This window comes from Gracilinanus agilis, chromosome 1, assembly GCF_016433145.1.
Source record: "Gracilinanus agilis isolate LMUSP501 chromosome 1, AgileGrace, whole genome shotgun sequence".
Lineage (NCBI taxonomy): Eukaryota > Metazoa > Chordata > Mammalia > Didelphimorphia > Didelphidae > Gracilinanus > Gracilinanus agilis.
Genome location: NC_058130.1, coordinates 449,173,327 through 449,201,298, shown reverse-complemented (window position 1 = coordinate 449,201,298; position 27,972 = coordinate 449,173,327). Strand labels below are relative to the sequence as shown.

The following is a 27,972-nucleotide window of genomic DNA, read 5'->3' as shown; positions in this document are numbered from 1 at the left end:
CTTTCTAATTTTTTGAGTTGCATGCCCAATTCATTGATCTCTGCCCTCCTTAATTTGTTAATATATGCACTCAAGGATATAAATTTCCCCCTGAGTACTGCCTTGGCCGCATCCCACAGATTTTGGTAGGATGTATCATCATTGTCATTTTCTTCAATGAAATTGTTGATTGTTTCTATGATTCCTTCTTTGACAAATTGGTTTTGAAGAATCATATTATTTAATTTCCAATTAGTTTTTTATTTTCCTGTCCAAGTGCCCTCACTAATTATTATTTTTATTGCATTATGATCTGAGAAGGTTACATTTATTATTTCTGCTCTTTTGCATTTGTTTGCAATGATTCTATGCCCTATAACATGGTCAATCTTTGTGAATGTGCCATGTGCAGCTGAGACATCATTCCTCTTTTGACCAATTTGTTAGATTGTTAGATAAAAGGAATCCAATAGACCTGAATTTGAACAAATGATTTATGGTCATAGAGATCACAGATTTGAAACTGGAGGACTTCAGAGGCCATCTTAATCCAATCACCTCATTTCATAGATAAGAAAATTGAATCCCAGGGAAGTTAATTGATTTGTCCAAGGCTATATAGGTAATGTCAGAGGTATAATTCGAACCCAGGTATTTACAAAGATTTGATTTGTAACCTTCTGACTATATAGCCAGTAAGTACTCTGTTTATCAATAGTCATTAAATATTTATTAAGAACCTACTATGTTTGGGGCATTGTTTAAAGGCATCAGGGTTACAAACAACCTTGTACAGATGAAACTTTATGCAGGATAGGTGGATAAAATCAACAGAAGATGGGCACTAGGATTAAGAGGGATTGGGGAAAAAGCTTTCTGTAGGTGGTGAGATTTTAGCTAGGATTTGAAGGAAGCCAGAGAAGCCAGGTGGTAGCACACTGAGGAGGAGAGAATTCCAGACATGAAGGGCAACCAGAGGAAATGCCTGGAGTTAGAAGATGGAGTGTACCCTATACCATTGTATTATACTGCTACACCCTGATAAGCAAGTAGGTGAAGAATTTAAGATTTTTTTTTTAGATTATCTAGATTATGACATATAGTTGGTAGAACAACTTGTAGAGGTCATTCATTGGCATATATATTTTAGGAAGATACTGCAAAAGGATAGTGAATAGGCACTCAAATGCTTGTTGACTTGAACAGATAACCTTCAATATGCTTTTCTAATTCTTGAGATTGTATGATTTTATTTTTAAAATTTTATTTTTTATTATATACCTAGTAACAATTAAAAAAATAAAACATTTAAATGAACAAATGAAAAAAATTATGGCAAAACCACAATCTCCACATTGTTTGCAATTTGTTTAAAAGTATGTGAATTATATATGTGTTCTAATATAAACACTCTGCTTTTGAATTCCCTTTGGATTTGTTTTACTTTGATGTTTTTTCTCTTGATTTTGTGGCTCCCATTTTTAATGTAATAATTGTATATATTATTCTTACTCTCATCTCTTCATATATTTCTCTTATATTTCCAACTTTATAAAATTATTTTTAATCATAATCATAACTCAGAGTTTATATATTACATTACAAAGTATTTTTCTTCTGAAAATATATAGCATAGCTAGTTCAACTATTTAGCTAGTTCAACTATTAAGTCTCTTATTTTTCAGATTGGGAAATGAAGTCTCAGAGAATAGATAATTTATAGTCACACAATTCATAAGTGTCAAGACTTGAACTCAGATCACTTGACTTAAAATTCATCCTTTCTACTCTATTATGCTTCCTCTACTAGTAGAACTGAGTATCAGAGATTCAGCAAGTAATAATTTCTCATGTATAAGTAATGTTGGAGGCTATCACTATTCTTTCCTTACCTGGAAATTAGTAGATGTTTAAACTTTTACAAAAGCATTTGGGTTTACAGTAAAGTTCTGACTTTGGACAAATCATGAAGACTATTTTCTATTGTCTGAATCAAGGGTGTGGCCCAATCTGTGGCAACAATCCCACAGGGATTCTATTCATATCTCTGAATTATTTTTGCCAATGTTTCCTTTTGTTGAAATACATGACTAAGAATTAGCTAAATTTCTGCCCTTCCCTTTGCCTATCAGTGGTCTGTCCATTTTCATTTCACTTTGTTTAGCAAAGACTATACCCTTTTTTGTGTTTCATATGTTACCTTGAATATTAGACATCTGTAAATAATAAATATTGATATTAGCTACATTTGACCACTAAAATACCATTGAGGACACCAGCTTTCTCATTACCCAGATTTGCAACCTCAGAGACATTCTTAATTCTTCATTTTCACTCAGCCCCCATATCTAATCAGTTGCCAAATTTTCTTGATTCTATTTTCATCACATATCTTACACCTGTTACCTTCTCTCTACTCATATGGCCATCACCCTAATTCAAGCCTTCATCACTTCTTTGTTGAACTACTGCCAGAGCCTCCTAATTTTACTCCTGGCTTCCAGGCTCTTCACTTTCAATCTTTCATGTCAGTAGTGTCAAACTCAAAGAAAAACGGGCCATTGATGCATAATTAAGAATTTTTGTGAGGCTTGTATTAACTCAGTTTTAAAATGCAATTTTTATAGTATATTTTATGTTAAATATTTCCCAAATGCATTTTAATCTTGTTCCAGCTACCCTAGGAGGCTGTGTGCTTGACACCTCTGCTCCATTGTGATTGCCAGCATGATCTTAAGCACATTTGACCTTGCCACTCCTCTCCATGCTCTATGCCAGGGGTTCCCAAACTTTTTTAGCCTACCGCCCCCTTTCCAGAAAAAATATTACTTAGCCCCCTGGAAATTAATTTTTAAAAATTTTAATAGCAATTAATAGGAAAGATAAATGTGCCTGTGGCCATCACCGCTACCCTGGATCGCTGCAGCACCCACCGGGGGTCGGTGGCACCCACTTTGGAAATCATGGCTCTATGCTAACTGGACTCCTTTGTCATTTAATTTTGGTCTTCGGCTGAATAGCCATTCTATCGAGGCTAAGGTGCTAGTAAAAGAATTATAGATGTCCCATAATTGGGGGCCATCAGAGCAACATTTTAATTTAGAATTGGATTCATCACAGTTTCTTATATAACTTTCAAAGACTCTGAAGCCCTCCTATTTATTAGTTCAGTTAATTAAGTAAAACATTTCAGCATAGCTTCTGTAAATCATATCTTTGATATTTCCTGAGAAAATATTTTATATTTGTTATATAATCCTTGGATCAGAAGGAAAAGTGACTTTGTGAGTAAGCAGGTTTGAGTAGTTGCAAGGTTTTAGAAACTGTTAAGCTTCTTCTGCTATTAGTATTATTAATTCAATGCTTTCTTTTTTCCAGGTGAAAAAAATGTCCATTTCCAACATTGTCCTTTTCTGCTTAAGCACTGTAGTCCAATTAATATATACCCTTGCTGAGAGTTTAGATCCAGGTTCTAAGGAGGCTGAGGTCCCTTATTTACTATTTGTTAACTAGTTTTCTTGTATTTCCTAGTTAATGACTGAACTCTCTAACCTGACCAGGTCACATGTCTAAAACTAGTGGTCATATGAGAGATTCAGCAAGAAAATTTGGATGGATTAGCACTCATTTGTCACTAGAACTAAATATGACTCATTGGTAGTGGCTAATGAATATTATTATATAGATTTCACCTTGTTTTCTCTCTTTAAATGCTCCCAGTGGCTACCTGTTTTCTGTAGATAAAAACTAAACTCCTCAGCTGAGAATGCAAGGTTTTTAACATCCAGTCTCCCTTCCCACCCAAATCTGACCTTAACTATAACTATTATCCAACACAAACCCTCCTTACCACTTATATTAAAACACCTGACTTTGAAGCATACATATCTGATGCGATGGTTACCATTTCCCAATAGTATTTCATTAGATTTTCATGGATAGTGCTATTTTTTTGCAAGAAATCACTTGTCTTCCCTTCCTTTAATTCAGGACTCTTGCCTCACTCTTTCCTGAACATATTGTCTTCATTCCCAGCTCTGAATCTTCTCTCATACTGTTTCTACCCCTTGAAATATTCTTCCTTATCCTCTGTTCTTATCTAAACTTTCTTATTCTTCATGGTCCAGCTCAAATTCCATCTCTTCATTAGGCTTCTCTGCCTGCCCTAGCCCCAACTAATGCTTCCCCTTTACTACCTCTCTCCCCAAACTCTCAAATATATATATATATGTATATATATATATCATGTCTTATTTGTTTTGAGGTTAACTTTGTTGTTACTTTGTTGTTTAGGCTTTTCAGTTGTATCTGATTCTTTGAAGAAAACCCATTTGGAGTTACTGGAGTGATTTGTCATTTCCTGAAAAACCAGCTCATTTGATATAGATTGAGAAACTAACATAAACAGGGTTAAGTGACTTGGCCAGAGTCACACAGCTAGTAAGTGTCTGGGTCAGGTTTGAACTTGGATGTTCCTGACTCCAGATCCAGCTCTTTATCTATTATCTGGCTACTTATTTCTGTACTTGCTGCACCACTTTTAGAGTGGATACATATTTTCCTCCATAGATAAAGTGAGAGGTTATGTTAAAGCATCTTCCAAATGTCCCTTCAGCTTCATCTATGCTATTTTCCTGCTCTACAATGTAAGGAAACTCACATTTGTCAGGCTCTAACCTTCCCAACTATACTGTAAACTCTTGGAGGGCAGGAGCTTATGTATCACACATTTCCTTCAAATTATTGGAAACTAATGCAATGCTGGGTATAGATAACAAATGTTTGCAGAATAAGGGAAGAAATCAGCTCATGGACATCAACACTGTTAATGAGCATTTTTGCAGCATTCTTGTGTGTGTGTAGGAGAGAGTGCTTTGGGTTTATAAAATCAATGGGATGGATGATAGGGCAGGAAGTAAGGTGTTGAGCTTTAGTAAAATTTTGCTTAGGCATTAGAAAAGCAGTATTTAAATTTGTACTATTTAACACATCACCTGAAAAAATGACCTATGCTTCAGTGCCTTAGAACTAAAATAAAATTAAACAAGTTGGTGGATCAGTAAGAATCTTAATTAACTCAGTTTCTTCTATCCATACTTGGGTTTCCTTGATTCCGTAAATTCATTCTCTGTCTTTTTTTAAAAATTTATTTGTTTGTCCCTTTAAGACTCATTTCTTTTTGTCTCCTTGCTCTTGTCTTTTATTTCCCTTTCCCATATCTCCTTAACACTTATATTAAAATGCATGACTTTGAAGCATACCTTGAGATACTTTCCACTTTCGAACAGTACCTCATTAGATTTTCATGGATATTGCTATTTTTTGGCAGCTATCTGTCTTTGGCAGTAAACCGTACTTGTCTTCTCTCATAAGCCAGCTGATGTGGGGAGTAACTGGGTGCTGGGGGGGCGGGGTGAGTGAGCAGGCAAAGTGATATGTAGGTAAGTAATGAGGAACTGACAGTGGATAGTGCTGGTGGTTGGGGTGGCTAGGTAGCCCATTGAATAGAGAGCCAGGCTTAGAGAAGGGAAGTCCTAAGTTCAAATGTGGCGTCAGACACATCCCAACTGTGTGACCCTGGGCAAGACACTTAATCCCCATTGCCTATCCCTTGTTGCTCTTTTGCCTTCGAGCCAATGCCCAGTATTGATTCTAAGATTGAAGGTAAGGGTTTAGTTTTTTTTTTTGTTTTTGTTTTTTTTTTTACACCCTTGTACTTCGGTGTATTGTCTCATAGGTGGAAGATTGGTAAGGGTGGGCAATGGGGGTCAAGTGACTTGCCCAGGGTCACACAGCTGGGAAGTGGCTGAGGCCGGGTTTGAACCTAGGACCTTCTGTCTCTAGGCCTGGCTCTCACTCCACTGAGCTACCCAGCTGCCCCTGGGTTTAGTTTTTTAAAAAAAGTTGTGTGGGTAATCTAGTGAAGATATCTGACAGATTTATTATTTTGAAAAATAATTCTGTACGGACCTAAGATAATTTTCCAATTTCTATTAAAGTATAGGATTATTTTGACACTTTTTTCTTCTTGTAGACAATGATATAAGATCCACAACCTAATTTATTTTTAAGCAAGATACCCAGGTTCTTGTGCATTTTGACTCTAGACAGAATACAGACTCCTTATTTTTGTGATTTTCCCCTCTTCAGTTTTATTATCTCCTCTTTATATGAATTATTCCGAATTTACATGAAAATATAAGAATGGAGAGAATAGCACAAAATCCCAGAGAGGCTGTGTATATAACAATGAATTCCTCCCAGCATCCTTTTTCAGATGTTTTGCAGAGTTCTTTACAAATGGTTGATTGACAGAGACTAAGGATGGCATTGTTTGAGTCTGGCTTTTTTGTATTAAATTGGATGAGGGACTGTCAGTGTTCCCAAGTGTTGATAAGAAAATAGAATCAATTGTCAGTAAAATTCAAGGTTCTGTTATACAAATAACAGAGCTGATAAATCCTTAGGCTTTATGAAGCTGTTCTTTCTACTGTGATTAGAGAAAACATTTGTTATACCAAAATCCTGAAATTAAGGGTTGTATTTAAATTAATCCTGTGTCTTGTGTAAATTCCAGAGAAAGGGGGGTGGGGAGCAGATTTGATATAATTTTCTTTTATGAGAAACTCAGACAACATTATCTCATTCTGAACAGGCTGAAACTGGAATGACCTTTTTTTGATTATCTATTTTGAAATATTTGTAATTTAATTCAATTAGTACAAATGAGCAATATCACTCCTTTTCTGCTGCCTCTATCTTTGCTACAGGATAGACTAGGGCAATGCTATACTATCTGGGGTATATAATTCCAGAAGCACCCCTTAGAGCCAGCAACCCTACTCAGCATAGTCAAGCACTGGACACCATCCCTAGGGGAAGCTTTGAAAACTCAGTTATGCTGACATTCTCATGCATTCCCTTTTGCACCTGATAAATCCCCTCAGCCTATAGTTTTCCTGCCTTTTAAGCTCCTTTTATTTATCCCTAACTTACCTGAAATTTTCTTTTTGTTGACTGTGAATTTAGGCAAATTGATTTAGCTCTCTAGGCTTTGTAGTGTTATAGAATCATAGATTTAATCCAGATAGGATTTTAGAGGTCTGCCACTTGCCAAATTTCGTAGAAAAGGAAATTGAGTTAGGCAGCTTCCTGAAGATGACATAAATAAGTGGTGGTGGGACTTGAACCCATGTCATCTGTTTATGCTCTTTTCCAAGAAATATACTGCCTCACTTTTGTCATCTGTAAAATGAGGGGATTGGAGTAGCCAAAGGTCCCTTACAATTTAAAAAGTCTATGAGGAGATAAACTTCTTAATTCCTTGGATCCAGCTTGAAGAAGAGATGAAAGCAAGGACTCAAGGGAACTCATTATATGAGTTTTGGCTCTTCCACTCTCTTGTGGGTGGGATGAGCCATTTCACCATTCTGATCTTAGTTTCCTTGTATGTGAAAGGCCCTTCCAGCACTTTCCAAACTGGTATGGCCCTAGATAGAAACCCATTTCCTCTAGTGATACTTCTAACAATATATTTTATCTTTTTTTTACTTTCTTCTCTTAGGTTCCTATCACCCCTGCCTCTCCCTTGGTGCTCTTTGGAACCCTTGCTTTCTTGTCAACAAACTTCTTTCCATTCAAAACTTTTCTGTAAATTCCTTCTGACTCCTGTCATTGATTGAAACCTGGTTTTCTCTGAAGAAAATATCATACATCTTGTCATTCTAATCCTGGTGATTCTTCTTTCTTGCTTACTAGCCCCCAGGGCCAGACTCACTACCTGTTTTTTTGTCTTCCACTCTCACTTTCAGAAGTTTGTTCTACCAGCATCACTCAGGGTTCTTTCCTCCTTTGAAATCAGATTTTTTTACTCCATCCCAGCTCTCTTTACTATCTTACACTAATTTCAGGCAGGTGGTAAAGTGAATAGTGCCAATTGGAGTCAGGAAGATGAGTCTTCCTTTTTAAAAATTTCTAAAAAAATTATTTGCTTGTCGATGACATTAAACTGTCCAGATCTCTTTCCCCTTCCTTCTCTTTCTGAACTAGAGAATACATCATTTGACCAAAAAAAAATACACACACATATACCTACATTATATCTTTTGTATTTCTGTTTACCAGTTCTTTCTTTGGAGGTAGACATACACAAGTTAGTCTTTAAACATTAATTTTGTTGCTGTATATACTATTTTCTTGGTTCTACTTGTTTTGCTTGTCATTTCATGTAAGTTTTTCAATTTTTAAAAAATTAACCCGCTCAGCATTTCTTATGGTACAGTAGTATTCCACCACAATCATATGCCATAACTTGTTTAGCTGTTCCCTAATTGATGGACATCCCTTCAATTTCCAGTTCTTTTGCTACCACAAAGGAAACTGCTATAAAAGTATTTTAGAACATATAGGTTCTTTTCCTTACATAGTTTTATAAGTCTCAGCATAATTCCAGATTGCTCCCCAAAATGGCTAGATCAGTTCACAGTTTCACCAACATTGAATTAGTGCCCCATTTTTCCACATCAACTGTGGAAAATATATGTAAGGTAATGGGGTCACCAGGGATATTATAAATAAACTAAGTGGTTTGTGGGAACACACACTGGGATTTATGAGAGACTGGACCAGGATGGAAAGACCAGAATTTACTAGATTCCCACAGGAATGGCAGTTGATCTTAACTGTCACTCAGCTTCCCCTAGGCCAGAGTCTAGAAACAGGCTGACAAGGTAAAAGGGAATTAACAGCTTTAATTATGTTTGACTAAAAGGTGGGAAAGGAATTTCTATACTTAAAATCTAAAGGATAAAACCACAGGGCAATGGGAGGACTAATTCTACTCTTATCTAAGTGATCTAAACTAACAGGGCCCAAGGAGCTGTAAATGGAGTCTCTGGGTGACTGCCTCAGACCTGGAACCTGCCAGGCTTGAGTATATCTAAGGCCTTTGAGGCTTTGGGATTCTCACTGCAATCCACTGATGACCTCTGGATGCCAGATGTCAAAGTTGTCTCAGGTACTAAGTAGAGAGGATTTTGCTTGAAGCACTGTCCACCAGATCTCCAACTTCACCTCTTCCCTGGCACAGGACTCTTGATCTTCTCTCCTTTGCTAGAGGCCACCACTCAGGATCCCAGGGGAAAATCAGGAAGCAGGGTGTCCTTTGCTCTGAGGTCTCCCAGGCTGGCAACAGTTTTTTCCCACCACTAATGGAGTCCTCATTCAGAGCCAAGTCACCTCTTCCTGCTCCTTCATTCCAACCTGGAATTCCCAGCTCCAGCTCCTTCCTGCTATGTACAACTTAATTCCTAATCACTAGTTATCTAATCTTCCTCACAACACTCTCTAACATTTGTCATTTTAGCCAGTCTGATGGGTATGAGATATCTCATAATTGTTTTAATTTTCTCTAATCAGTAGTGATTTAGACCATTTTAAATATGACTATGTATGACTTATACCTCTTTATCCAAAAAAAAAACAGGCTGTTCATATCTTTTGTCCATTTATTAACTGGGAAATGTCTCATATTCTTATTAATTTGACAAAATTCTCTGTATATTTTAGATATGAGACCTCTATAGGAGAAACTGTCTATAAATTTCCCCCCTAATTTTCTGTTTTCCTTCTAATCTTGGCTCTGTTAGTTTTATTTTTGCAACCCCTTTTTAATTTGATGTAATCAAAATTATCCATTTTACATCTCACAATTGTTGTTATCTCTTGTTTAATTTCTCCTATCCATAAATCTGATAGACAGTATATTCCCTGTTCTGCTAAATTTGTTTATAATAGCTCCCTTTATGTCTAGGTCATGTTTCTATTATGACTCCTCTTTCTGATAGAGTGAAATGAGCAGACCCAGGAGAACATTATACACAGTAACTGAAATATTATGGAATGATCAAATGTGATAGGCTTTGCTACTAAAACAAAACAATAATCTGGGCCAATTCTAAGGGACTTATGAAAAAGAATGCTATCCATTTCTGGAGGAAGAACTGTTGGAGTATAAATGCAGATGAAAACATGATTTATCACTTGTTTATTTGAGTATGTGATTTGGGATTTTGGTTTTATAATTCACTTACAAAAATGAATAATATAGAAATATGTTTTACATGATAATACATGCATAACTTAGATTGAATTGCTTGTCAACTCCGAGAGCGGGGAGAGAAGAAGGAAGGAAGACAATATGAATCCTATAACTTTGGAAAACTTATGTGGAAGTTCAAATATGGCCTTAGACTGTGTGAACTTGGGCAAGTCACTTGCCTCTCTTGGCCTTAGTTTCCTCATCTGTAAAATGAGCTGGAGAAGGAAATGACAAACCATTCCAGTATCTTTTTCAAGAAAATCCCAAATGGGGTTACAAAGAGTTGGACTTGACTAAAACAGCTGCCTTGAACTAATTTCCAAGACAGTCTTTTCTTCAATGACTTTAGCACTTGGTTTACAATTGGTCTTCTCCTTTCCCTCCCTTGCCATCATCCCTAGTGACTTTAGTATTCATGCTGACAACTCTTTAATACTCTGGCATCTCAGTTCCTTGACCTTTTTAGTTCCTGTGAGCTCCAACTCTACCTCATTCAATTTCAGTTATGGTGTCTGAGATGACCATCTAGAAGACTCCATCACTATTAGAAACTTCTCAGCTTCTGAATGTAAACTCAGAACTCATTGTCTCTGATTACAGTCATCATTAATACCCCTCCCTCAGTCTCAATTCTCCTGAATGAACCAGTTGTACCAATCTAGTCTGGAATCTCAAGGAATAAAGATATAACTCTATACCCAGTTAATCTAATTATAAAATTTATTGAGTATAATAATAAATGAATATATCAGATATAACAAATATATAATATATTATTAAATATGTATGATCATATAATTAAATATAACAAATATATAACAATCATAATAAAGTACACACAGAAAAGTATACCAGTCCCCTTCACTGTGACCCAGGTCTCAATGTTGGTTTGAATACTGAACACCTAATGTCCCTGGAGACCAGCCTTCTAGCTGAATTTAAAGGGAACAAGTTAAATCAGAGCTTTTATTGTTTTACATTTAGGAACATTACCTTTAACTTTCTAGTCTTTTTGTGCTTTTTTCTCCTCCATGTACTTTTATGATCCAGTGGCACTGGCCTCCTTGCTGTTCCTTGAAAAGCAGACTCCATCTCCCCACTTTGTATTTTCACTGGCTATTCTGAATGCTTAGAAATTCTTTTTCCTCATCTTAATTTCTAGGCTTCTTTGACTTTCTTCTTCTTGCCTTCTGAAAGGAGCCTTTTCCTGTTCTCTTTAATGCTAGTGCCTTCCAAGATTATTTCCAATTAATTCTGTATATATTTTGTTTTGTGTTGTTCATGTGTTGCTTATGTATTGTTTCTCTTATATTGTGAGTTCCTTGAGAGCAAGAATAGTTACCCCCCCCCTTTATATGCCCTAGAACTTAGCACACTATCTGGCACATAGTAAGTACTTAATAAATGCCTGTTGATTTGACTGAAATAGGTCCCAGACCTCTCGTTCTTTATGTTAAATTTTCTTAAATATCATAATTACTTTCCAGGAATCTCCCCTTCCCTTAGTAGAATCCTCTGGTAATAATGAAGTATCCCCATCCAGTAACTGTGCCTTACAACATATTCCTCATCCCATACCTATAGACAACTGCCTTTATAACTAGAGAAGATAGATATACATTTAACTTTTCAGTATTTTGGACTCTAGATTAAACACTGATCAAAGTCTTGCCTTTCCATGTTGCTTTCTCTTGGTTATATTTCACTTTATTTTTTATCAGTTCATTGAAGACTTCCTAAGTTCTCTAAATTCTTCAGTTCCATTTTTTCTTATAGCACAAAACTATTTTATTACATCCACATGCTACAATTTGTTCAGCCATTTTCCCAATTGATGCATATCTAGTATGTTTCCAGCTTTTTGCTATCATGAGAAGTGCTTCCATAAATACTTATATATAAGTATAAAGGCATATATGTATATGTATGTATATATAATTATAAAGACAAAAGGTCCCATATATATGGAGATTTCCTTGGGATATGTGCCCCAGTGGTGGGTATTCCTAGGTCAAAGGATAGTTTAGTGCCTTTCCAGTGTGCATTTTACTGACTGTCCCTATGCCTTGGATTATCTTTCACCAAATTGCTATCCCCTGGCTTTCTTCAGGGCTCAGTGAAAATCTTATTATCTACAAGAAGACTTTCTCATTCTTCCTCAGTGCTTTTCATCTGTGATTATCTTTAGTTTATCATATATGTGTATATACACATATATATATATATATATTACACACACACATATATATGTATAGTTTGTACAAAGTCATTTGCTTGTTTTGTTGCCTGTGTTAGACTGTTGCCTCCTTGAGATCAAGAATTTTATTTTTCCCTTTCTTTATATCTTCAGTGCCTGGCACAAAGAAAGTGCTTTAATATGTGATTATTGAATTAACTTTTCTTGTATTGAGCAGTTGCTTATCAGATGCTTGGACCAGTTCACAACTCCACCAAAAGGGCATTAGTGTGCCCATGCCCATTTAACTTTATTGATAATGATTAAGCCAGAAAGGGATAAAAATCATGGTCTGTAGAATTCCTTTGATATGGATCCATCAAGTCTCATGGCTGTTTCTGCACATATTTTGTTCTGTTCCCTCTCATAGAAGGGGTCTAATCTAACTAGAAAGTATCACGGATCTTTTTCAGCTTCATACTTTTCAGGCTCTTGAGTCCTCTCTCTTTTATCAGACCATATACTCTTCTGTTGAAGTCATTTTGACAATGAATTCTCTTCTACCCTTAAATCTTTTGTCTCCTTGACTTTTCCTTTTCCTCAACCTCTGACTAACCTTTGCTACTACTCCTGAACATCTAGAGATGTATTCTAGAAGAAGTCACAGAAACATGCAGGCTGGGGCCAATACAGAAATAATATTTGACTTCAACAGGGTCCTTCCTGCTTCGCTTCACTTCATTCTCTTACCACCTCTGACTTTCATCACCCATAGTGGCTCTTGCAAGCCTTTTTGCTTCTTCAAGCTCCCAACTGTCCTTCCCTTTCTATGCTGACACATATTCTTTCTTTTCTGAGAAAATTAAGGGTCCACCTCATTGGGCTCCCTCATCTCATTCCTCTGTGCTCCTGAACTTTGTTATGGCTTTTCTCATTTCCCTCCTATTTTCTTTCACTCTCAAAGGATAAGGTTACCTTCCCACTCAAGGCTAACCCCTTCCTGGCTGCTTTTTTGGTTCTACCCTTTTCTTCTCCATGAATTAGTTTAATTGATAATCCTCTATAGTGATTGTATCTTTAATCTTCCTTCTTTATTGGTTTTAATCTCTTAGAATTCCTTTCCTTCAAAACATCAAGTGCCATATCCTACATGAAACTTTTCCTTCTTCTTTGAAGTGGCAAGTTAATGCTCTTCTCCAATAAAACAACTTATATTTATTTTACATATATTTATATGTCCGTCCCCCAGACAGCTCAAGACATCTCTAATTGGTAAATAGCTAATGAGGAGGTAGGCAAACATTCTCTTTAATCTCTCCCTGATTCCTTGATGATGATAGAAAATCACATGCCTAATCCTAGGATACCAATTTTTAGGAGAAGAAATAAGGTTACACCCAGTTAAAAGTGAAATTGTCTGTTTAGCCCAGTGCAAGACTCAAAGATACTCTCCTGCTGCCTACAGACATACTTGGCCCAAGTTAGATCTTATTTATCAAATAAAATGGAGCCCACAAACTTCAATTTTAACCATCTCAGCCTAGAAAATGCTCTTGGGTAGGGAATGTGAAACCTTTCCTTGGATTTGTTAGGAACAAAGGAATGAGAAAAGAGGTTTGAAGGACAGACTTGAACTTTGATTTTTAAAACATAGAAATATTAGAAATATCCTCGTATCTTCTAGTGATATTTCCACCATCCTCCCAGTCTTCATTCTTTAAAACCCTTTTCATCTTGAGCTCTTCCTTTCTTTGTCCAATCAGTTGACCTGTCTTCAGAATATTTTTTATATTCCTACTACCATGCAAATTCAGAATTCTTATTACCTTTTGTCTAGATGAATAAAATAGCCCTTATTAAAATTTAATTTTCTTTTTTATTATTATTGATAACATCAACAGATAGAAACATTTCATTTTTATGCCTCTCTCAAGTCTTGTATTTGTATGCCAAATTTCTACTCTGGTCTTTTCATCAAAAATGTTTGAAAGTCCTCTTTCATTAGCAATCCATTTTTTACCCTTTAGGATTATACTAAGTTTTTCCTGGGTAATTTAGTTTTGTCTGTAATGCTAGATCTTTTGCCTTCTGGAATATCTTATTCCAACCCTTCCACTTCTTTTTTTGTGGTATGCTAAATCTCATGTGATCCTGACTGATTCCTTAGGACTTGACTTCTTTCTTTCTGTGTTGTATTTTTTCTTTGACCTGGAAACTCTAGTTTTTGAATATAATTCATTTTCTATTCTTTTAGTTTTTTTAGTTTGAAGATGTCTTGATATCTCATGGAATCATTAACTTCTTTTTGGTTGACTATAATTTTCAGGGAGTTATTTTCTTGGATAAGGTTAAATCTCTTATTCTTAAATGCTAATTCTCTTTTCATATCTTACTTTAATAGCTGTCATCCCCCTGCCCCATTTTTTCCTTTACCACTCTCATTTTTTTTAAAACCATTTTTTAGGTTTTAAAAAGTTTAGCTTTAATTCTTTCATTAATTCTGTTTGAACTTGTATCTGAGCTATACTGAGCTTCAGATGTTTTGGAGTCATTCTCCTGGTGTGTGTCTTGAGCTTCTCTTGCCATCTTTGCTCTTAATGATAGGGTTCTTGTTTTGTTTGCTCATTTTTCTAGCCTACTTTCTGACTTTGGACTTTATGTTAGGACTGAACTTGGTGTATTTTGGGAAGGGTGGTGATAAATGAGAATGTCTAGGTTAGACTCTGTCTTACATTTTTCTGCTGGTTTCACAACTCAGCCTGGGAACATTCAAGCTTTCAGTGCTCCCATAATTTGTTTGGAGCAAAACCTGCTAAACTTTTAACTCATTTGATCTCTGCAGTTCTTGATCCAAGTTTGGATCTTTTGAGGTAGTCTGCTGCTGGCCTCATCTGCTATCAGCCTGCTGAGATCTCGGTCCTGATGGTTTGGAGGGATTGAGCTACAGGTTCCTCTTTGGTATAGGATCCCTGCCTTGGTTATTCTAATGCGGACTTCAGCCTGGGCTTGAGGGAAGATCTTGGGATCAGAGCCATGCTATTAACTTGTTCTTTATTCAGTACTGCCACGGTGAGGGAAATGTGCCAATTTTTCAATATGATAATGGTACGTTTCTCTCATGGGCATGCAACACCCATATGATAGTAGCAAGCCATAGCTGTGTGGCTCAATCTACTACTTCCTTCTTCTCCCCAATTAGTGAAGAATTATCAAGGCAGAAAGTGGGTGCTCAGGATCATGAAAGGATAAAGGCAGACATGGGCTGGGATAACTTTTCCCACTCATGGCTGTTGCGAGAGTGACTAAAAGAAATAGTCATTACCAGGGCACTTCCTTATGTTGGTGATCCCTGAGAGTGTGATTTATTGGTGGCAGATTCCTGTTCCTTTATTTCCTCCCTATCTGTGTACTTCTGGTGAATGCAGGCCCCTAGAGAAAGACTCTTATTGCCTGTTGCCAGGAAGTATAAGTAGGTGAATTTGTGATAAATCATCTAAGCTGATCAAAACAGGATTTAGATTCTCAAATGTGTTTAAGTATCTTTCTGAAACTTTTGCCTCCCTTCCAAAGTAGGGATTAGTCTCCAGAAGTTAGTCTCTCATGTGTAGAGTTAATGTTAGAGAAAATAGAAGTTTTTTTTCTCCTACTGCTTAGAGGAGAAAAAGCTTTGTAAACTTTCAGGTGCTATGATATAAATATGAATAGTTGTAGAAATAAGCATTTTCAATCTAGATGGGAGAAATGATCCAAAAGGGAAAAAAAATGAGAAAAATCTCTCAGGAGTAAGTGATTCTGGAACATCATTTGGCCTATTTAAAACTAATTATTTGTGAAGCTGTTTATTGTGGAGAATGAGAGTAATTTTTCTTTCTTTCTTCAAACCAAAAAAAAAAAATGCTATTAGGAAGAGTCAGGGAAATAGAAAATCAGGTTGTCCTGGGGTACAAGGAAAAAGCTAGTGCTACAGATAGGCCACTGGAGGGCATTTGAGAGCCAGGGACAGGGGGGTGCACAGTCTTAGAACAACTCCCCAGATGAGAAAGGAGGCCAGCTTCTTGGAAGCCTCAGGACAGTACAGGGATATAATCTAGAAAGAGGAAGCCAAGTCAAGGCTTTTTGAAAACACTAAAAGGTACGGTAGGTCCAGGACCAGAATACACTCAGAAGACCCAGGTTAAGGAAGGCCTGAGCCAGAGTCAGGAGCAGAAGCATTACTAGAGAGCCTGAAAACAGCCAGAGCCAGGGCCAGTGTCCAGCTCTGAGGTCAGTGTGACTCACGTGTTCAGCTTACAGAGAATGGAGATAGGGCAATGTAATATAAGAAAAATTGTTCAGAGAAGATCTACAAAAACAGGGGATTGGAGGGAGCAGCTGGGTGGCTCAGTGGTTGGAGAGCCAGGCCCAGAGACCAGAGGTCCTGGGTTCAAATATGGCCTCAGATAATTCCTAGCTGTTATGATCCTGGGCAAGTCACCATTATCTAGCCCTTACTGTTCTTCTGCCTTGGAACCAATATACAATATTGACTCTAAGAGGGAAGGGAAGGGTTTAAAAAAAGAAGCAGGAGGAATTTGTTGACTCTCTGCAACTGGGATTTAAAGGGTCCTTAACATAAGTAGTTCAGTGGCATAGGCCAAAAGATCACAAATATTTGTTGTGTTGATTGAATTATTCACTTGGTCTCCACTTATCTTTCTAGCTTTATCTCCTGCTCTTTTCTTTCTGGTACCATATGTTCTAGGCCACTTGGATCACTCACTATTTCTTAAGCATGTCTCATTCTTTTCATGCCTTGGTGTTGTTTCATCTATAGTCTTCCTTCATTCCTAGGTTTGAATCCTCGGTAGGCAATTCCAGACACATGGCTTAAATTCTCTGGGACTCAGTTTTCTTATTTGCAAAATGAAGAGAATGTATCTCACTTACTTCAGTGGCACATTCTTATTTGTACTCTTCTTCAGACCAGGAAATGTTTCTTATTCATAAATGTCTCCCCCAGAACATGTAGTACCTTATCTTGTTTGGATCTCTGGCTCTCTGAGGCTCACTTTCTTTATCTGTAAAATCAGCAGGATTGGACTCAATCTCTAGGATTCCTTCTCATTCTAAACTTGTAGTAATCAGTTGACTAAAATCCTGGTGTTGTAAATTTGGGTGACTAGAAGGATGTTGGGATGCTTACTGGTAAGAGGGAAGGTTGGCAGACAGGTGGGCTTTGGAGAAGAGACAGAAGTTCTGTTTTGGACATATTGAATTTGAGATGGCGTTGGTAGGGTAAAAAACTTCTATCCAAGTAGATCACGTTTTCATTTCTAAGTTTTAGTTTGGGGGAGTTGCCCAGGTTACATAGCTATTCAGGATCAGAGTCAGAATTTATTCTCAGACCTTCCTGACTAGACTGACTTCTGGTCATTATTCCACGTTGCCTGTCTTTATCCGTAGTTATACAGTCATTCACCGAGCATTTGGGATACGTGCTGGGAGAGGAGAAGACAGAGGCAAGAGCGAAATAATTCCTGCCTTTGTGGTGTTCACATTCCATCGGAGTGTGAATAAATACAAGGTGATGGGCACTAGAAACTGGGGGAATCAGGAAAGGCCTCATGTAGGAGGTGGTGGATGTGAATCTGGGATTCTGAGAGACTGATGGGAGGAAGGAGGACATCTCAGACTTGGGGGGCATCTCATGCCACTTCCCAGAGAACGGGATTGGAGGTCTGTGTGTGAAAGCAATGACAAGATTAGGTCAGAGAGTGGATGGTGGAATGGTAGGTTGGGACCAGATTGTTTTAAATGCTAAACAAAGGAATTTCTTTTATCTTGGAGATGATAGGGAACTAATGGAGTTTATTGAGAAGAGGGAGGTGACGTGGTTTTTTTGGCCTACCGCCCCCTTTCCAGAAAAAATATTACTTAGTGCCCCCTGGAAATTATGAAACTATTTATTGAACTCAGAATAGAATGTAATACAAAAAAAAGTGTGGCCATCACTGCCCCACTGGATCGCTGCAGCACCCACTAGGGGGCAGTAGCACCCACTTTGGGAATCACTACTGTGGAAGAAGGATTGGAATGGGGAGGTCAGTTAGAAGTCTATTGTAGGGCACAGCTGGAAGGATGGGAGGTCCTGAGATCAAATGTGGCCTTAGAAACTTCCTAGTTGTGTGACCCTGGACAAGTCACTTAATCCCCATTGCCTAGTTTTTACCGCTCTTCTGCCTTGGAACCAATACATGCAGTATTAATTCTAAGAGGGAAGAAAAGGGTTCTTATTTATTTTTTTAAAGGCTATTATGATAACCCCAGTGAGAAGTGAATTAGGGCCTGAACTAGGGTAGTGGCTACACAGTTGTAGAAATATGTTAACCCATGGAAACTGAAAATGTCCCCAAGGAAGCTGAGGGTAGAGATAGAAGAGGACCCAGGACAAAGCCTTGGGTAGGTGAGGGGCCTTCAGTTAGTGGGCATGATATGGATGATGAATCAGCAAAAGAAAATGAGGAATGATCGGAAAAGGGAGAGCAGCAGGGTCACAAAATCCCCGAGAGTAGAGAGCATCCAGGAGGCAGAAGGGCGGTCAGCCATCTCAAATACTCAGAGGTCAATGACAGGGACTGAGAAAAGGACATCAGATTTGGCAATTAAGTCCATAAACATTTGTCAGATTAGTGAAGAGGGAAGTGGTAGGCTAAATGAAAACCTAATTAATTTGTAGTCAGAAGACTTGGATTTGAATTTTAGTTCTGCTCTTCTCCCGATGTGATGTTGGGTAAATGATTCAACTTTCTGGAGCCCTCAGGATCCTTCTCTGTAAAATGAGGAGATTAATCTGTAGATTTTTTTTCTGAAGTTTTAACCAACTCTAAATTGTATACTAAAAATATCCTAATAGTTGGTAAGAGACCAAGAGAGTTGGAGGAGATTGCTTTGGCTAGGAAGAGAGAAAATGGGGGAGGGAGATTGTGTTAACAAATAATCATCACAGCCAGTGTCTAGCAACTTTTATGAATCCTGCTGTTTTGTGTTTCTAACCGAAGGATTCTTTTCTTAGGGCCCATGAATTTGTTCTTACAAATATTTTGATAACTATTTCAATATAACATTTCCTTTACAATCCTCTGCCATTTTACTTTATTTAAAAACATTTTTTCGGAGAATGGGGTCCATATGCTTATTTAGACTGTCAAAAGGTTTCATGCCACAACAATAGATTTAACTACTCTTTCTCTAAACCTTTATGAGTATGTTATGTCTAATTCATTGACTATTTATTGAGAGCTTATTATTTTGATTAGTACTGTGCTTATAATTTGGATTATACCTAAGATAAACTTTTCACCCTGTGTAGGGTTTTACAGTAGATAATCCAGCACCAAATTTGGAGTAGTTTTATATTTTGGGACAAAGCAAGATTTTTTTGGTATATTGTCTGTAATTCTGCTTGCATAGCAATAATGCTATGACTTTGGGGTGATGCTGGGGATCCTCCAGCAGTCCAAAGAAGAACTTTAACACTCATTGTTGAAATTGCAATAATGATTATTCATCTCTTAATATTCTAGGTTTCTTGCACTGACACCCTGGAGAGTATATCACCTGATTTCAGTCATGATACTTGGGCGTGTAATTATGCAGATAATAAGAGATATGGTATTATCTAGAATGAAAGGTAAGGAAACTCACCAATTTAGTTACTTTCTTAATTCTCCAGAACTTTCCATCATATGCTGTCATGGAATTAGTAGAATATACCTCTTATGTATCCCATTGTGATTTCACTGATGTCTGATGGCACCATTAGACATTGTTGAACTTGGAAAAGATATTAATTGTGCTTAATGTTTACTGCTTTGTTCAGGAGATCTTTTAGTATCTTTTTCTTCTCCTAAGTGAACTCCTTCTAATGAGTATAACAATTAAGTGTGCATATCTTATTCATATGCAGAAACTAACCCATTTACTAATGCATTGCTCTCTGTGCTAATGTGCCAGCAAGTTCTGCCCAAATGTGGAGGAACATTGGAATCAGTTTCAAAACTGTGAAGCATTTAATGGAAGAAATGATCATTTATTTATTTTTTTTTAATTTTTTTAATTGGAGATTTTTTTTTTAAACCCTTGTACTTCGGTGTATTGTCTCATAGGTGGAAGAGTGGTAAGGGTGGGCAATGGGGGTCAAGTGACCTGCCCAGGGTCACACAGCTGGGAAGTGGCTGAGGCCTGGTTTGAACCTAGGACCTCCTGTCTCTAGGCCTGACTCTCACTCCACTGAGCTACCCAGCTGCCCCCTATTTTTAAAAGAATAAGTACAAAAACAATCTGGTTAATGAAAATGCATTATTAGTAAGTTAGAAAAAGCAAAATTATTGACATTGAAATAGACATTGCTTAACTAATTTAAAAACATTTTAAGCTTATTTTTTTTAAAACCTTGATCTAAACTTTCTCTTTACTTGGGGGAATCCTACTTACCAATTTGTAAATCAGCAAGCCAGCTTAGGTGCATGAATACAAAGCTATCCTGGGAAGATAACTATCTGTGGACTTTTGCTACTTATTAAATACCTTTGGTTAATAATTAGGAAAGAATTTGGCTTAGAACATTTTACTTCACTGTATAGTAAAATTGGAAAGTGACTGCAGTAAAGTCTCCAATGTAAATACTAAAATTGACTTAGATGGGTCTCTGGTATAGTGTTGGGAGTCAAAGGACCTGTTTTCATCCCTACCATTTTACTTCCTACAAGTGTTTTAATTTTTCTGAGCTTCATTTCTCTCAACTCTGAAGTGAGAGAACTGGACAAATCTCTAATGCCCTTTCCATCTATAAATCCTTAGGTCCTATGACTATTGGATGGCATCCATCCTCATCTCCAACATGGCACCAGAGGATGTTTTGTGGAAGTGCATTCTACCTGATGGCATAAGGGCAACATGCTACAGTAGGAAGGCCATTAACCTCCAAGGCTAGCTTTGAACTTGAACATTGAGCAAAAAAATGTCTCTGGACCTCAATTTCCTTAATTTGTATGGTGAAGAGTTTGGAACAAATGATCTCTAAGATCCTTTCAAGCTCTAACTCTTATAATCTTGAGTAGTTTAATACCTCTGAGCACTTTCCCTTGTCTGTAAAATGAAGATAATGCTTACACTCTCTACCTCACAGTGTTGTTGTAAAGATCAATTATAAAGATGAGTGTGCTCACTTATAGATCTCTGAAAAGACTCTTCCCATTAAGTTTAACTTGCATTATTAACATTTTATCCATCATTTTTAAACCTCAAAATCAATAAAACAAAGCAAGACGTAATTTATAGCATATACTGATTTCCTAGATGTAAATGCTTATGCTGAAAATTCATCTTTTATCATATTATCAGCCTTTATGAACTGACTCCAGAACACTCCTGGTTGTAATTTGCTTTGTAACCAAAAAGGACTATATAAATATTTGTATTTATGATATTGCAACAGCTGATGTCAGTTTCAAAGATTAGGCATCTGTCATCTATGAATTTATCCAAATCTCTTTTGGTTCTATATTTTTGTTTTTTTACTCCCCATTTTCTTGGAGCCAGGAGTTCACATTAAATTAATCATAGATTGTATTTAATGTTTTAATTTCCTAAAAATAAAAATTTCATTTTAAAACTTTACCTTTTATATCTGTACATGTATATTTTATGCATTCCAGATTATCTGATGAGAGATGATATGATTAATAAAAAAGTAAGCAAATTTTTTTATGTTCTTAAAGTAAAATGTTCAAATGTGAAGGTATCATGAACAAATTCCAAATTATGGTAGAGAAGGGGGCCAAAGAGGAATAAAGATGTGTATACTCTTTATGCTTTGAAAGATCAGTCTTCTGATCTGTGGTTATGAACCAGATTATATTAGTGAATTCCATTATTTTATCACCTTTCCTTATTTGTATTCTTCTCTTTCAGCTTCATAGGCAGCCTTTAAGAATTGCCTTTCTTTGATTTTATAGTTCATGATATAATGCATCTCATCCATAATTCCTTTTCTGTTTCCATTTCAAGGTGTTCGTCCTAATTTTAAAAATCTGCCCTCATATGGGAACCCTTCCATCCCTTTGACCCCCATTAGATGACATTCAGCTCACTTACATCTGTCTTGATTACAAGCATCCTAATGGCACAGAGTATTCCAAGTGCAAAAACACAGTGGTTTTATACAATGGTAGAATAATGTTTTCTTTTTTGTTTTGTGGTATCTTTCCTAATTACTGCTGACCCACGGATACAACATTTTATTGACCTTTTGAGTTTGGTGTCTTTAGGGAATAGTAGTCTACTATTATAATATACACACATATATATATATATAATATTGTTATAATATTGTAATAGTCTAGCCCACTCTCATGTTCCCTTCCTGAGTTAATAACCAATTTAACATTAGTTGGTCAATTTACTACTTTTTTTGTATACTCAAAGATTTTCATGTCATATTCAGACTTGAAGAATTCACTAAAAAAACCTTAAGAGCCTTTATATTTAGGCCAATTGGTGCAGATCTCTTAAATTCTGAAGCTAAAATAAACAAACCTAGAATTGATTTTATTAGGTAGATGCAAATGAAAGGGCCTTCTACATTACCAGGAATCATCTCTGCAGACATCTGAAAATGGTATTGCTGCTTCTTGATGAAAAGAAAAAAAAACCCTTATTAATCCTTGCAATAGAGACTTTTTCTCATTCTCCTCCTCTTGTTGAAGAAAGACTTTTGCCTACAAAGTATCCTAGCCATCTAAATGTCTGGCAGAGACTCTCTACACAACCAAGTTGGCTACCTCAGAATCTGATCTCTAATAAATTGGTTTTGAGTAGGAGCTAAATGAGACACTTAAGTCAGATTAAAATGTAATAATTACCAAACCTTTGCATGAATTAAAAAAATAATCATTTTCAGTCAGATAACCTGACCCATACTCACAAATCAGAAGATTGACTTTTTAAAGCATTATTCCTCTTTGGCTATTCTGCCATATTTTGTAACTATTCATGTTAGTTTCACTCTGAAAATTTAATTGTAAGAATATAAAAATTACTAAATATCTTTAAGATAATTTCAAACTTTTGATATAAAATAGGGAGCAAATGAAAATAAATATTTTGTCTTATGACTGTTACTATATCACAAGTTTATAATGGAACTTTTTCTTTTAAACTGAAGTTGGGTTAAGTATGAGGTAGAGAAGCCCCATAGGGAACTTCTGGTGTGGAAAATTCCCCCTTGGTTGCATTATAGGCAACTCATTTATAACTTATTACTGTCCTACATTATTGACTGGAGAACCGGGAGGTAAAGGAACCTGATTGTGGTCATGAAGCTAGTACTGATTCTTAAGCCAGCTTTCCATCCACAATCTTACCCTGATTCTCAGAAAACTTGATAATTTTTAAGTTCTAAACTTGCTTGAGAAGTCGATTTTTAGTAAGTTTTGGATTTTTTTTTGGAGTTGTAAATTTCAAGTTGTTTGGGAAATGATTTAATTTTAATTTGTTTGGATGATTACCTAAGAGAAAATGGTTAAAACAAAGTATTTTAATTGAGTTTAATTTTGTTTTTCAGGTGCACAATTGTGGAGGAGCCTCAGTGAAAGGTAGGGGATTTCCTTTTTATCTCTCTTAACATGATAGTGAATTTCCAGGTGCAGACCCTAGAGGAGAGCAGCTAAGCCTCTGCCACAGTCTCTCTTCCCTACACCATTCAGGGTCCCAGTGACAGGGACCCAGCTTCTATGGCTGTGTCCAAAAGTGGACTGTTCCAACAACACCATGATTTAGGAACAGCATTATTATGAGGATTAGTCTAGGGAATAGGTTGCATCGTGAAGCCTTCCAACAACGGTTTTATAGATCTTTTTCTTTAAAAAATAGTTTGTACTGGTTAGCTAGTTGCTTAACTTGGGTAATTAAATTAGAACAGTGTGCTAATGAGGTCAGAAAGGCAAAATGGCTTAAAGCATATGTCCTAGAGATATTTTTATTTACATATATAAAGAATAATATATGACTATTCATCCAGGAGAAAAAGGAATGGGGTGGAATTTTTCAGGGAAAGAAATATTTCTTGTTTTTCTCCTCTAAATGTGTTTGAGTGAGGGAAACTGGAAAAATGTGGAAATAAGTAGCAGCTAATTAAATATGGTACTAATATTTTTAGCATCTAATATGCTGGTTTCAGATGTTATAAATAAACCTAACCACATATTTGGATTTATTTTGAGGTCTCTGCTTTAAATCCAACATTACTTATGCAAATCTAAATTAATTTTACCCAATAGAATGTAAGCTACTTGAGGGCAGCAACTATATAATTTTTGTTGTGGTCTCTTCAAATTTCACACAACGTCTTATGTATTGTAGGCACTTAATAAATGTATATATTTATAAACCTTCATTTTCTATCTTAGTAACAACTCTAAGACAGAAGGGCAAAAGCTAAATAAATGCCTAAATGGGTTTAAGTGACTTGCCCAGGGTCATATAGCTAGGAAGCATCTGATCCACATTTGAATCCAGGACTATCTCTACACCTGGCTCTTATCTACTGTACCATCTAGCATCCCCTTAACAAATATTTATATTGAGTGTTACTTAGGTGCATTAAATTGGATATATATGTGGAGAGGGTTGTATACACCCCTTTCTACACATATGTGCTCAAATATATATATATATATATATATACAATAAATATATATACATATATATTACTTTGTATTAGTCAAAGTGAATATTGTGAAACTAGCATGCCACAATTAAGATAATAACATTTAAAATTTCACAAAAGTATATGGTCTTTGAACTGAGGGGAGGTCTACCAGATTTCAATAGCTTTAAAAAAATTAAGTTGTATTTTTGGATCTCTGCAAGAACATTCCTTTGAAAAATGAATAAAAATTTTTTGTTCACTCCCTTGTTTTTTCACTCATTTGTGACCTATAACTAGCAAACCATGAGAAATAGTTTGGGAGTGTTAGGTACCAGTCCTGTCATATATGGACATTTTAGTTGCTGAAAGGGGCAGAAAAAGTGAATTTATAGAAAGAAAACTGGTAACATCAACTTGAGAAAGAAGCAATCTTTCATATAACCTCTTCACTTTTTTTTTAGATTTTGTATTTATATTTACTTAAATTCTTCATGTAATTCGTCTCCTTACCCTCTCCCAGAGAGCCATCTTATTTAAAATGTTGAAAAGAGAAACAGATACCTGAAGAACAGACAGAAAATTGCCCCTATTGGAACCAAAATGCTTGTCTATGAAAGGGGCAGTTTATAGTTCCCCCAAATTTTCCTCATGGTTTGCCAGGTACAGCTGCACATGATAATTAAGTTTAATGAAAAAAAATCTGTTTTTGAGGAGCTCTGAGTAATGTAAGATGTAGAGGATGATACTGTCTTATAAAGGATCATAAAAACAGATTCCATCTGGATACTTTCTCTCAATAAATCAGGTCCCTGATCATTTTTCTTCCTTATATTTTCCTAGAAAGAATTTAGAGCATTTCTTTCTCTTAGTTAAAATACTCCTTGCTTCTACATGTATTCTTTAAAAAATTTATAGTTATAACCTTCAGAGATATAAGAATGAAGAAGAATGATTTGGGATTGCTCCTTAGAGATGACAAGTATATTTCACATTTATGTCACATTCTTATGAAATCCCACCTCTTTTGATCCTTTGGAAAAGAAGATACATAATTGGATTTTGTAAGTAGAACCACATGCATATTATGGAAGGAAGAATAGAGCAGCATCAGTTGAGTTGGCCAAGAGAGGGATGAACACACACATACACACATACATATATACTAAAGAGCTTAGTGTAGAAATACATTCAACTCAACAGGATATAGATAAGACAGGAATAAAGGAAAGGGAACTATGAGAGGGAGGATAGATTCAGGGAGGAATTAGTCATAAATAAAAGAAATCTCACATCTTGAAAAAGGGATAGTAAAAAAAAGATAAAAAGGAAAAATTTAAAGGGTAATAACTTGAAATAAGTAGAGTGAGAAGAGGCCATCCATTATAGAGAGTTGAAGAATTTAGCACAGAATGGGATATGTAGGGAATGTGACCTGAAAGAATTAATTTTTTGATTGTGTATATTTGTTAAAATAAATTTATTTTCCTTTTTTTCCCCAATGGAGTAGGGAGAGGAAAAGAAATAGGTTTCTGTTAATTTTTTAAAAATAGTCACAAAGGTGTGCTACAAAAGTGAAATGTTCCATGCATCTTCAGATGAAGTCACTATATTATTAGTTTTGCTTAACTGTATTATTTGGTTACAAATGACCTCCCACAAAAATGAGAGTAATCTTTAATGTTTGTAATATGAAAACAAAGAACATCAATAAACCTTTTCCAAAAAATTATATTAAAAAAATTTAGTGGGAAGTTTGTATATGTGCTCTGTAGTTTGTTAGAACTTTACTGTCATGCTCCCATGTTCAGGTCCTCTTTGTAACAGGTTAGAGAAAAAAACAGCCACCAAAATACATTATTCTACATGTACTCCAATAGAACTATAATGAAGGAAATTCATATATAAATTTTGCCTTTGAAATTAGGCATGATTTTTATCACCTTTTAATCTGAAAATTGAGTCACATTTTTATTTTTTAGTGTGAATTGTGATTACATTTTCTTTGTTTTTGTTTTTTTTTTTAAACCCTTAACTTCTGTGTATTGACTTATAGGTGGAAGAGTGGTAAGGGTAGGCAATGGGGGTCAAGTGACTTGCCCAGGGTCACACAGCTGGGAAGTGTCTGAGGCCGGATTTGAACCTAGGACCTCCCGTCTCTAGGCCTGGCTCTCGATCCACTGAGCTACCCAGCTACCCCCTGTGATTACATTTTGACAGTAGCTAAAACTAGCATAAATTTCTTAGGAATGATGTTAGAATTCGAATTACAATTGAAAAAGAATTTGAAAATATAAAATGCGTTTTAGCTCATAATGGGAGAGACATGTAAAAGGAAGTTGAAAAACGAGTGAGGGAGATTTGGATGTCCTGATGAAATCATGTAGCTAGAGTGGGAAATGATGGAGGGGAGAGCTTCTTGCAGAATGATGAGTTTCTGGAGATGATGAAGGAAAGTACCCACATGAGAACTGATGAAAACTTTGGGTGCTACCCTTAAACAGTGCAAGATCTCGGTGGAGCTTTCCAGCATCCATCCTCTACCCTCTCTGATCAGAGAGAATGAGGGGCTCTAGGGGCAGGGGATGTATAGCCAATTTGAGTTTCTGAGTTAATTTCATCTTGCAGAATTTTCCAGAGATGATGAAGTCAGGAAGGTAGCCAGGTGGCAAATGGAGAATGAGAGATTGGGGCATTATTGCCCCATTTGTCTGTAACATGGGTTATATAAAGTGGATTTGTGCAGAATCAGGTTGGAAAGTTAGATTTAGAGCCTGCTTGTTAGAGGGTCATGAATGCCAGGCTAAGGTTTTTATATCTTAAGAAAGAACTAGTGATAGGGAGCTTCTGAAGGATTTGATTAGTGAAGTGATCGGCTTAAACCTTTACTTTAGAGATAATTTTTGCCAGCTATGTGAAGGATGAATTGAAGAGGAGACAGACTGAAGAGCTGGGAGATTATTAGGACACTGTTTGAGCAGTGTCAGCAAGAGGTGATGAGGGGATGAAATGGGATGACGACAGTGTGAGTGC

At 36.3% G+C, this 27,972-nt stretch overlaps 1 protein-coding gene across 1 annotated transcript in view; it reads left to right on the top strand.

The window, feature by feature from the left end:
- RETREG1 (reticulophagy regulator 1) overlaps positions 1-27,972 on the top strand; it is a 188,902-nt gene that overhangs the window by 42,012 nt on the left and 118,918 nt on the right. The window contains exons 2-3 of the mRNA XM_044665561.1: positions 19,817-19,923; positions 23,857-23,887. Of these exons, the coding sequence (XP_044521496.1) occupies positions 19,817-19,923; positions 23,857-23,887 (138 nt within the window). The remainder of the gene's footprint in view (positions 1-19,816; positions 19,924-23,856; positions 23,888-27,972) is intronic.